At 36.2% G+C, this 12802-nt stretch overlaps 2 protein-coding genes and 1 long non-coding RNA gene across 6 annotated transcripts in view; all 3 read left to right on the top strand.

Moving 5' to 3' along the window:
- LOC139976942 (uncharacterized) overlaps positions 1-12802 on the top strand; it is a 179773-nt gene that overhangs the window by 129739 nt on the left and 37232 nt on the right. The window lies entirely within an intron of this gene.
- LOC139976954 (uncharacterized) lies at positions 595-12398 on the top strand. Of its 2 annotated transcripts, none has more exons than XM_071985872.1 (7): positions 595-771; positions 1120-1245; positions 1685-1848; positions 5397-6089; positions 9020-9092; positions 9712-9777; positions 10376-12398. In XM_071985872.1, the coding sequence occupies exons 1-7, from the start codon at positions 636-638 to the stop codon at positions 10606-10608; spliced, it is 1491 nt and encodes a 496-aa protein (XP_071841973.1). In that variant the 5' UTR covers positions 595-635; the 3' UTR covers positions 10609-12398. The 2 variants fall into 2 exon arrangements, with proteins under 2 accessions (XP_071841973.1, XP_071841974.1); XM_071985873.1 differs by having other exon boundaries at positions 1120-1258.
- LOC139976961 (uncharacterized) lies at positions 6101-8273 on the top strand. Of its 2 annotated transcripts, XR_011796342.1 has the most exons (3): positions 6229-6987; positions 7355-7553; positions 7990-8273. It is a non-coding gene; the product is annotated as an uncharacterized lncRNA (long non-coding RNA). The 2 variants fall into 2 exon arrangements; XR_011796341.1 differs by having other exon boundaries at positions 6101-7553.

Here is a 12802-nt window from a genome sequence, read left to right as displayed (position 1 = left end):
TGTGTTTTCCTTGACAGCACACCAGGAGCCGGTTACTACAACGATGATGACATACCAGATTTCATGATCATCTTTAACTACGGACCAGGCTATCCTCTGTACTACTACAGCCAGGTAATTAACACTTAAAGAATGGCCGCCTTTGACACATACTGTTACTCCTGATCTCTTCATAGCCTCCCTCCCCCCTGTACCTCCCCCTCCCCTCCTCCCCCTCCACTCCCCCCACAAAACAAGGAGGAAGGTAAGTATTTTAACTTACAGCTAATCTTTCCATTTCTACTTGACCTTTCAAACATTCATTTAGCTTCTGATACATTCCTCTTTGAAAGTCTGGAAGGCTGCCTCAACAGGCTTTTGACCATGATGTCTGCTTCCCTAATCCAGTGTACAAGATTGCTTTTCGTCCCTTTCTTGATAAAACCTTAATTTCTCCAAAAATATGCCGATTTGTTGCATATTCGCGAACGTAGTACCTAAGGATAAATCCTTCCACTAGTTGTTCAAGGAGGTTATGCCTTGTTAATTTGTAATTAGATACCAAAAAATGCATTATGTTGTCCATTGATTTGGGTGTTGCTTCTATTTTTTAAGGTAACAATGGGCGGAATGGCAAACCTCTGTTGGACCCACCTATGAAGATGTCAGGCAGTGTTCAGAGTTCTTCCCTCTCCGTCAGTTTTGAGGGTCACGGCAATGATGCCTTCATCTACTGGGGGTTAATGTGTGCTGGACATGAACAAGACACTTCAGAGTTTAAATATGCGAATGGTAAGGGAAGTATCCATATAGCTATCTATCTACGTACTCTGTAAGATTCGAAAAGATGGTGATATTAAATGGTATCCATCAGTTTTGTAGGAGGGGTGCGAGAGGGGAGCATGAAGTTGTCTACTCTGGCGGGCGACATGGTCATTCTCTGTTGGAGCAACCAATAATGTTCAAATGAAAGAAATGTTTACAATCATGAGCAGTCATGATCGGAGGGAAAATACTAGTTAAGAATGATTTTACTCGCTAAGACGTAGATTTTGATATTAGTGTGATCGATTCCAATTTGTTCAGGGAAAAAAATGTTGTCGGTCCTAAATGGTGTCCTTCAATTTTATTCGTTGTTAGGAGTCACTGGAGGAAGCAAAAGCAGAGTGAATTTCTGTAAAGAGAGATTTGGAACTGACGATGTGACCAGACAATTTATACTCAACCGGAACATGAATATTCCAGGAGATGTCATGTATGATTCAAGTAAGACGGAATGGTACTTATAGGGACTCAAGCTAGTCATATTGACTCCACTAAAATACAGTGGTACTAAGGGGGGGTGGGGGGTGGGAGGTAAGGGAGGGGCTCAAAATACTGGCATTGGCTGAAATAAACTACACTTTCATTAATTAATATGAATGGTACTAATAGGGACTCAAGCTAGATGTATTGACTCCACTAAGATACAGTGGTACTAAGGGGGGGGGGGGGAGGGAGGGGTACATAATAGTGACAAAAACTGAATTGAACTATAAACTGCACCTGCATTTAATAAATGTTATGATGAATGTTATTGTGATTTATAGACTGTAATATTGCTACTCATTAAAGTTGTTCAGTGTCATTTGTAAGTCTTTTCTATTCTATTTTTTTTATTTATTATTCTATGTTAGTTCATTTTATTCTTTTCTACTTTATTCAGGTCAGTACTTTGACTTTGAACATTCCAATCCAGTCAATGCTACCATCCTTGCTGTGAAGTTTCTAAAAACTCATCCAAACATTAAAGACAAAGTTATTAAGGAAGCTCTCCAAAGGCACCACGGAGCAGGCAATCAGGATTTGCAGAAACCGTCTAAGAAAGAGGCAAGTATAAATTTGAGGTACCTCAACGTTTTAATTGGAAAAGATATTGTAGCATGAGAGGTGCAAAAACCTCATTCAATTCCAATGAAAAATGATGCTAAAACAGGGACAATCTTACTTCACTTGGCTGAGTAGAGGGCACTTAAGTATATATATGCAACTTCACCATTTCAGCAAGAGGTCCTACCTCATCAAATAAATATGGATCATGATCCTATAACAGGTTTAGTCTTAATGCATTAGTTGAGAAGATTGGGATTAATTTGGAAGATGGTTCTATAACAAGTTTAGTCTTATTGCGTTGGTTGAGAAGAGGGCAGGCTCTTAAGTAGATATAACCTCTTATTAGAAGAATAGACGATTTTTACAAGAGGTACTACCTCATGGGATTAATGTGGAAGATGATTCTATAACAGGTTTAGTCTTACTGCATTGGTTGAGAAGAGGGCAGGTACCTTAGTAGATATTACCTATTCTTAGAAGAATAGATGATTTTTACAAGAGGTACTACCTCATGGGATTAATATGGAATATGATTCTATAACAGGTTTAGTCTTAATGCATTGGTTGAGAAGAGGGTAAGTATATATATATATATATATATATATATATATATATGTATACAACTACACCATGTCAGCAAGAAGATTCTATAACACGTTTAATGATAGAAAAAGTAATCTGTTCATTATTATTGGATAAATAATCATTCAGAAAATCCAGATTGATTGATTTGAGTACATAGGGCAAAACTGCTTGATTCGGCTACTGGCAAATCGTAGTCTTTTCAAAGATGTTTAATTCCATAATGGTCAGTTTATTCTGCACTTAGTTTAGTGAATAATAGTTAAAGGTTATATCATGAATTACAAGTTTCGGGTATATATGTGAGCTAGGATGAAGATGAAATGTAGTTATAAACCCGTAGTCACTTCACTTAAAATGTGATACAAGTTGTGACTTGTTACCAGTTGTGATTTGTCACAACACTTGGTTTCTCTTTGTGCTAAGATGAAAATGATATATATTATTTTTCAGATAATTAAGTCTCTTGCATTGAAGTATTTGTAAGTATCAAATATCAAAGATAAATTTCACTTTGCTCTAATCCTGAAAACTTTTCACTCACTACTTTACATTGAATAATAACTAACACAATGCTCGGTAAATATGCATTCATTTTGTCATTTGCAATTCTTTTGTACGAATATAATTAGCCAAAACCCCTCAACCAACTGGTGCTGTTCTTTTCAAAAAGAGGGTCATTTCGATAACGAGTATTTGCCTTTAGAAACCTTTTAAATAACCACATTGGAAAACTTGGAAACACAACTAAAATGACTTGCACAAAATATATTACACTTTTTATCAACAATTTAATCATAAACACAAGAAGATGGTTTTCATTTCCAAGAAATATTAGTGTGTTTTCATTCTTCTCATCATAAACCTGAAATTTTTCTAGTAGAAAAATAATCAGAAATAGATGAATAGGGGAAAAATGGTTATTCATTTCAATGTGTCCAGTAGTAAAAGTTATCAAATGCAGCTGAGCTTGCTGGCTTGTAATAGTGACATTTAGCTCTGTTGTAAATATATATATGAGAGGTGCAAGGTCATGTCTCTTGTATGGCAGAAGAAGTTTTCAAGTTTGATACATCTTAACCGAAGATCTCATATCGTAATATTGCCAAGCCTTCCTAACATTATTTTTTTATTGACATTCTACCAACATAACAATCACAACAGAATATCTGTTTTAGGGTACTTCTTTTTTTGTCTTTTTTGTCTTTTTTTTTTGTCTTTTCTATAAAAGCTGTTTTATGATACAATTAAACTGTGTACATGTTCTTTAGATATTTTTTGGGACAAACCTGATATGGAACAAGCACATACCTACGGAAAAACAAAGAAGACCAAACATTTGTAACATTAATTCATTTATTTTCTCTTCATATCTCACTTTGAAATGGGTGTAGATCCGTTCTGACTCAAATTTTTTCACTTTCATATTTTGGTAAGGTACCTAGAGATATTCAATAAAACCTTTTTTTAATTAGCACCTAACATATTGATGCTTTCTTGTTATGTTTAATCTCTGCAGAAACCTATTTCTGTGTCATTTTGAATTAGAAATTGCTTCTTCATTAAATCAGCTTGTTTTACTTCAGTATTAACCAAAACAAAAAAGGTTCTTTGGAAATTATGTTAATTTTTTTCAAATTCACTTCCAGGTTGAGCAAGTAAGTGCCCTTACACTCACACTTCAACAATCTGGAAGTTAATTGGCTTCCTGTGTGTCTGATCGCATGAATAATATACTAACTGCATGAAAATGTTTGTATCAGTTTCAAAGATGTTTCAAACTTGCATTTTACTACAAGGGACGGGGCAGAAGGGGGAGGGGGCAGGGTGGCATGAGGGTGTAGGCTTGAGGTGAAGCTAGGCTCATCAAGAACAGTGCAATGGCAGCAAAATTATTTTGATTTATTCAAGCATTATTTATGAGCTTTCTCTTCTCTCACATATACGTTGTCATTTATTAAATCAGGGAGAAGGGGGGGGGGGAGTGGTGGAATTGAACCTTGACTGAGTTGTTCATATGAAAGGTAAAGTGCAGTTGCATTTCATTACTGACAAAGGAATAGCTAATATACTTTTTTACTTTTTGTTTTTGCAAAGCACCACCCTTTCCTTCTTTAAATCCATATTTTGCATGTTTAATTTAATTTTTTAAATCCTTTATACTTTTTCTTTTCTCTAAAATGAACTGTTTCCTAAAGATAACATCATTTGCATCAGTAATTAAAATGAAGTGTTATAATCTGTTCAACTTAAAAGCAGTAGTTTGGCTTGATCATTCATCAAAATTGTTTTCAAAGTTTATGAAAACAACATAATATGGTTCCAATGGAAACATTGTTGTCCAAGTCATCATTTAACCAATCACTAAACACAGTTGCTTCATCAACAGTGTTATCTTAAGAACTATGCATGAAAATGGTCTATTTATCAATATTGTTATCAAAGTCATCTTTGAAAAATTATTCATGTCTCAGCAGTATTTCACTCTTACTATCCCATCATCAACACCAACCCATGTCATGTTAGAAAAATTACATGGCAAAGTTCATTAATCAACAGTGCCCTAAGTTTTTCAAATTATTTTTGGAATGAATGACTTTTTCAAGTAATTTTAAGTCAAGATAATTTGAATGACTTATTCAAGTCATTCAAATTATGTAACTGATTATTACTTAAACATTATTACTTGATTTTTGCCTTATGCAACAGATACATATCTGACACAGATGTTTCATATACATTGATTGAATATACAAATTCTTTATTATGGTTTTATTCAATCACAAGAAATGTTACTCTTTGCAGGTGACTTACAAGTAATTTGTTGCTGCATTGAGAACATTCTTAACTCAGTCTTTGGTATTTCATTTATTGAGAGGAATTTTTTGGCTTTGGTCTATTAACGAATATTCATATGCCCTCGTTCTACATTAATTGATCCTTTCTTCTGATATGCACTTCAGAATCATGTGACTCCTTCCCACTCGATGGATGACGACGATTCAGATGAGATTTCAGAATTGAATGATGACGACCTGTTGAATAAATTTCTAAGCTACCTCAGAGAGAACTTTGATGATGAGGAGAAGAAATTGATGATCCAACAACTTCTCAAAGATGGAGGTTATCAGTTAGATGAAGATGGTGACTTGGATATCGGCGATTTTGTGTTCCAGTCTGCTCCTGATGACACCGATTTTGGAGAACGGCAATTATTCAACGACTACAGTCCCCTGGATCATTCCAAGAAAAACAGTGTAACATCACGGCAGGATAAGAAAAACTCATATCCACAAAGCCTGGAGGATTTCTATTATAACAGACGTCACCATGACGATGGAGCATACAGACGACCATACCAAAGAGAGCGAAGAAAAAGAAATCCGGAGAAGGAACGGCTAAACCAGCAGAGAGACGAATATTTACACGAAAATATCGAAAGGTTATTAGAGGAATCTCAATTTCTCGGTAGAGAGTCTTCATCTACTTCGAACAGAAGAAGACGGAGACATCTAGGGGCACACGATGCTGATGGCGTACAGAGGCTGATATCCACGGGAAGTCTAGCCCCTCCACTTGATGCAGAATCTGTCAGACGTGGTGACTCTATAGATGTTGTTTTTGCTGTTTATTGGTTTTATCCATCAGAGGACCATGTGGTGGCATGCTCCTATTAGAGTCTATATCAGTCCGCTCGATTGTTCTCCTTCAGGAAAAGTGCCGAAAAGCAGCGGGAGAACATCTTTTGTGACCTGTTATCAATCATAATCTAGTTTTTTGTGGCTTGCATGTTGAAGAGCATGAATGGAAGTACTTGTGGTGAGAAAATTGGGTCAATTGAGGCAATTTTAGACCCCTTTAGGCCTCCCGGGAGCAGCGTAGGAAATTTGTTTACCACTGAGTGAAGAGGTTTGTTTACAAGTGACGAAAACTTCCGGCTCGGATAGCAAAAAATCTTCATGGTCATGGTACGGAAAATTGATGGTGCCATGAAAGGCCAACTTGTCAGCTATCCGGTGATGGGTAGCGTTTAGCTAGTGAAAACTTCTATCTAGACTTAGAGACCACATTACTTTTGTGATTTAGTGTGTAAGTCAATGGGGCTTTTAATGGGCGTATGCTACCTTAAGCAAAAATGCCAAATTTTTCATTTTAAGTGCTAGAAGTCCCAATTTTGGATCAAAGTAGTTGCTATGGTGTGTAAAAATGGTTTTCAAGCAAACGTCAGAAAATTTCAAGCTTGGGTGATTTTTACGCATAAATTAGTATTACAGCCTTAAAGTACCACAAAGAGCATGTGCGTTTCTATGCAGTAGACTAGAACAGCCTTCTGAGCATTTCTGACCAGTTTTTCCTCCCCAATAAACTATAGGGTCATTAAGCCTTGACCTACCAAAGCTTCCGTAGTATGATTCCTGCCTTGAATCTGCTAAGTAGGTGCCAAATGCACGAAATTCAAAATCCTTCAGAATCAGACCAAAATGCCTGCAGTGTGTGTGACGTGAACGACTAAGTTCAGTGAAATTTGACATCTGTGGGCACCTAAAGTACATGGTAATCATATTTTAGGTTATTTTTGCTAAAGTTGGAAGTACCTGGTGTTTAACTAAGGACAAAAACTCAGTTTCAATGCATGAAATACCCCTAACGTTGTTAGCTTAGGCCTAGGCCTCAGGTTCATAATGGCGCTACGTTAGTATCCTAGACCAAGTCTACACCAGCTGTAGCACAATGTTGTATGAGGTCTGTATCCTAAGTGGAGTGGCTGGTGAGTGCTAATACCTTGCACAGAGAATGTTTTGAGTCTTATTTAGCAAATAATCCACAAAGGTATGCATTTTCTGCCCCTGCATATGTGCATCAAGGGGTTTTTGAGCCTACTCACTCCTCATTAGTTTTCTGTTGTTTTGTCAATTTTCAGAGAAAGTTGATGTGCTAAGTCCTCAGCATGCACAGCTATATACTTTGAATGGGTGTGGTATCAATGGACTCAACTGGTTAGGTGAGGTAACAACAAATCCCAAACAACTCTGACAGCAGAAAGAGATATCCTGATGCTTCCATGGGAGATCTACTGTAGTAACTATAGGAACCAGTGCTTGCCACCAATGGAGAATACGGTAATTTGACGTTGTTGTTCTTTGCCGAGCAACAAATTTGAATGTTTTATCATGAAATATGCCCCCCTATCCACCTCTCTTCTCTTATAACTGTCTTTAATACATTGTTACAACCTATGCACAAACCTTTAAATGGACTGGGTGTGCTATTGAGGTGAACAGTGTATCTAGATAGCATTCCAGTAAGCTTTCCTTTTGACTACTGTAATACTGTTACAGTGAGGCTGTTGTTTACAAATCCCGATGATCCAGTTTTGGCAAAGAACACCTTCGATTCTCTTCTCTTATTCTTAGTAACTTAACAGTTGCACTGGAGTGACATGCAATATCAGTTTAACATGTTCCAAACAGTTCAGGAATACATTGGGGTATGTCCTGTGGGTCAGTTTGGGAGGAATCTGCTGAGTAAACAAAAGTCGTTTTCATCACTTTTCAGAGCCAGAGACGAAAAAGCCCTCCCCGCTGACCCTTCTATGGATGATGTTTCTGCAGGTAGGGCAAGCCAGACCAAGTGGACTGTGATCAGGGATACCAATCAAACCTGCAAGAATCATAGATGCACCCAAATTGGTCAAGCTTATCAAAATTGGTGACTGGAAGTGTTGTTGCAGACATAGACCTGGTTACTGCTTACACAGTATTGCTCATATGTGTATTTACACACTGCACCGTGCATACTGAAATCTCTGAAAATACATCTTTTTGGACCTAAAATGATAATTGCATAGATTTCTGTTGTGGTTTATATGGTGACAACTATGAAAAGTATCATTTTGGTGATAAAAAAAAAATTCATATCTCACTTAAGGTGGCATACTCCTATTAGAGTCTATATCAGTCCGCTCGATTGTTCTCCTTCAGGAAAAGTGCCGAAAAGCAGCGGGAGAACATCTTTTGTGACCTGTTATCAATCATAATCTAGTTTTTTGTGGCTTGCATGTTGAAGAGCATGAATGGAAGTACATGTGGTGAGAAAATTGGGTCAATTGAGGCAATTTTAGACCCCTTTAGGCCTCCCGGGAGCAGCGTAGGAAATTTGTTTACCACTGAGTGAAGAGGTTTGTTTACAAGTGACGAAAACTTCCGGCTCGGATAGCAAAAAATCTTCATGGTCATGGTACGGAAAATTGATGGTGCCATGAAAGGCCAACTTGTCAGCTATCCGGTGATGGGTAGCGTTTAGCTAGTGAAAACTTCTATCTAGACTTAGAGACCACATTACTTTTGTGATTTAGTGTGTAAGTCAATGGGGCTTTTAATGGGCGTATGCTACCATGTGAGTTCCATACTTGTTTTCAAGAATAAACCAAGCCATTGAATAAAACAGTCTGTGAATGAAACTAACCGTCTCCATTTTTGGTCGATATGTATCACATAGATCCTTAGGTCATAGTTAGTAGTTTTTTTTCTTTCTTACTGTTATTAGAAATGATGCTTTTTTCCTCCTTCTGTTTCTCTTTGAACAGCTCATTCTTCCAGAAGAGGAAGACTGTATCAAACAATATATGGATAATGAGTTACAGAGAATGAACCCAGAAAGTAAGTCACTGAAGAAAAGTCACCAAAATGACATTTTATTTGGGGATATTTTTTGGGATGGAATACAATACAATATTTGGTTTTTGGCTCTTCAATTGTATTGCTGTTTGTTGAAAACAAGATCCATATAATTGAATTCTTTAATCATTGTTGTGGTAGTTAATCTGATATCTGTTGTGAGGTATTAATAATATTCATCACTTCTTCATATACAGTCCTTTCATACTGTCTTGTTACATCTTGTTAAAGTTCTCAACTTCCACTAAGCACGTAACCCAGAGAGTTCATTTTGTGAAGTCATCAAGTTTAAATGTTTCTCTAAAGGCTTGAGCACCCTTTACCTCATATTCATATTTATTTACCTTTTAAATTACTTTATATAACTTCACATAATTATTTACCTTATATATATTTGAAATGCTTTCTGCCAACAGTCACCATTTTGAAATAAATTCAGGCTGCGTCAAAATGAAGCTATTTCTTCTATGACGTAATTTGTTGCAATATTAAAAGCAGCAAAAGCAATCCAAGGTCGACAGGCGCAATGATGTATCAGATTTGATATTTACTTTCATGACAATAATATGAGATTAAGTTCAATCTTCCTCTTCTCCATCAGATCAATTTTATGGTTTGGACCACGATGGATTCATCAATCATGTTGAAGATATTTGCTTAAGCAGTGGTGAGAATTAGCACCTTTCTGAAAGTTATTCTTCAGTTGACTGGAGTCTGTGCTATTGTGTGAGACATACATGGTCTGGTAAAGCTGGTGAATTACACTTTAGTGTGACTTGAAGTATAAAGTATTTTGAAAGTGACTATGCTATAGTGTGACTTGAAAAATAATAGCAACAGAGGGTCACTGTCATGCCGGTCCCACCTAGTTCCTCAAAACTTGACAAGCTGCAGTCTCTGAAAAGGCTGAGAAGTCATTTTGTGGATTCACTGAAAGACACTTCTGGGTAATGTACCTGCATATTCCCTTATTAATACATAGTTTGATATTCAAACTAACATACATTTCCACCCACTATTTCACCAATGGAATTTTGAAGATTGATCGCTTGAATCATGACACATACACAACTGTGCATGGTCTGCTGGGGCCACTTGATTTAGTCTTATGTTCCAGTTTGAATGAGTTGTGTGGTTTTGGTCGATTGCTTGACTCAGACAGACTAGTTCTCAACCATTAATGTTATTTCACTGTGATAATAATGTAGTAAGAGAAATATTTCCCTTTTCCTTGTTGATTTAAAAATTTCATTTCCTCTCGAAAGGTAATGAAGAGAAGATGAGGAAACACACTGAGAATCTTGATCCTCTGAACATCTACCCATTCAACTTAGATGCCGGCATTTTGACAGTTTATCGTCTTCGATTGAAATGTGACTGTGACTTATCACCCAGTTTGAACTCATCAGAAAGAAGATGTGCGAAGATGTTACCATATCACAGACAAAGGTGGCCAGCGTACCTTGGAAGACATACAAACAGTTTCTTCCATCAATAATCCAGAGTAATTCCCAAACGTTTGTGGGAGTTGGTGCTTAGAAGTGTGCTCAGAACAAGTCCATAATTAGCTGTCATTAGTCCTCATAGTTGTAATACATTAATTAAAAGGATTCTATCATGAAATAGAATGAGGAATTGTGTTTATTAAGTAAGCTGTATTTCAAGTAGCAACATTTGGGTTAATGAAAGAGACTTGTTTGATTGCAGACATTTTCACAAAGAAGAAACTGAATAGGGCAGCATAGAAATCTACTGACAGTACCTACATGTTGAAACTTCTTTCAATGCATTTTCCTGATTAACATATCTTGGAAAGTCACATGTTGGACTTGTAGTTTAGGATTTGGTCATTCATTGTCCATAGGAGACAGATATTTTACTAGCATTGTTTTTTAGCTATACATGTAGCCTTATCTGTAGATTACAGATTCCCATAAATAGTTGGGTAAATGTATCAAGCTACCATTTCCCTTTCTGTTTGGTGCGTCGGTCGTTTTTTGATTTGAATGTTTTTTATGAATGTATCTTGAAAGGGGACCTGATTATTCACAAAGATATGTGATCAGTAAATAATCCATATAGTTAACATATTCCCATAATGGTGGTATGAAGAGTCATCTCCAACTATACTCCAACTTTACTCATGTGTCGTGTTCTTCCAACTATTCAAAGTGACTTTTCTGATCGTGATCGCTTATAGTTCCATCTTTTAGATTATTGTAGGAAACGGATTCAGTGCCAAATTGTTAATTCTGTGTTTTGAAAAGATATAAGAATTTCTTAAAAGTTCAAATGAGGAATTCAATAGTTAAACATTGAATATTCATTGCTATTATACTCTCATCCAGTCTTGTGAATCTGCAAGCTTAATCCGCAAACTTAGACTTAAATGTTCAAATTAGAATAGAGAACTGATTCTATTGCTAAATCAGTTTCATTGTCATATAAATGATGTAGTTTTGTGTAGCATATTTCCAAGTCCTGAATCAATAAAGCCTATCTTATATGTACTGAAATCCTGGTGAAATCAACTTAAAGGCAGGAGTGTCTTTACAGATGTGTACAGTCGTAACAAGCACATTACTATGTCATAAAATCAGAAAAACATCTCTTGTTAAAATTCATTGAGGAGTGTTAGCTCAGCGGTTAACACCAGTGCCATCCAATCATAAGGTCCCCGGCTCGAGTCACTCCAAGATTAATGTAAGTCGTCCAGTTACAGAGTTGTTGACAATTCATAATCATGGACGTTAAATATGAATCTAAGAGACTGACTTCGGTCAGCTTGTGGCTTTGATAAGCCAATGAGGCTTCTTTGTGAGTTCCTGCTTGCAAGAGGATCTAAAATACATAAAAATACATAGATATCATGTGGCTTAACATGGAAGTAGAAAAGAACTTGTGTAAGTCAGATTCTTACAAGTTCATTTAAGAAATGAGTTTACACTACATGTAACCAGACAGTGGAACAGCATTAGACATACTTCAGATTCCAAACACGTATACGATTTCGTTTTTAGTTGTAAAAATTTTTGTTTTTTTCTTTGTGAGTAATGATTTAAATTAAAGGTGTCTAGTCAGCTAATTCTTTAAAACATGGGAGATATTATATAGCTTTACAGACCAATCAAGTATTATATAATATGTTATAATAACATTAAATATAACAATGTGACTTAAAAGACGATTGTATTGGTATCTGGTTTGGCTAGAGAGGCTCTTCATCAATGGAAATTGTTTTTGGGAGAAATCACTCATAATAAAATATGAAGAATTAACAAAAGAAAACGTTTTTGTTTTTCTTTGCTTGACTCTTTACAAGGCCCCATGATAACTTGTGTTCCCAGAATGCGACGAGTGGATGATATAGTCATGCTTTGCATACTGTGTTATATTGTGTTGTACTGTACACAAATTAACATGACTGTTATAATAATTTGCTCAATGAGCACAGCAATTGGTTACTCTATTTTGGTTGTAATTCCAGAATTCAAGATATCTTTAAATATTTCACGATATCTTTAGTTGTTTAGTTTAGTGGATTCCAAAAACAGATCAGGGTGCCATAAGATCATCTCCTTAACTATCATTGGCTAGACAACTTTATGGGGTTGGTCACCAAACTTTCTAAGCCAATTTGGCCGATTTTTACATTAGTTAGCCATGGCATATAAAACATGGACCACTAGCAT

The sequence above is a fragment of the Apostichopus japonicus genome, chromosome 12 (assembly GCF_037975245.1).
Source record: "Apostichopus japonicus isolate 1M-3 chromosome 12, ASM3797524v1, whole genome shotgun sequence".
Lineage (NCBI taxonomy): Eukaryota > Metazoa > Echinodermata > Holothuroidea > Aspidochirotida > Stichopodidae > Apostichopus > Apostichopus japonicus.
This window is presented reverse-complemented; position numbering and strand designations above follow the sequence as displayed.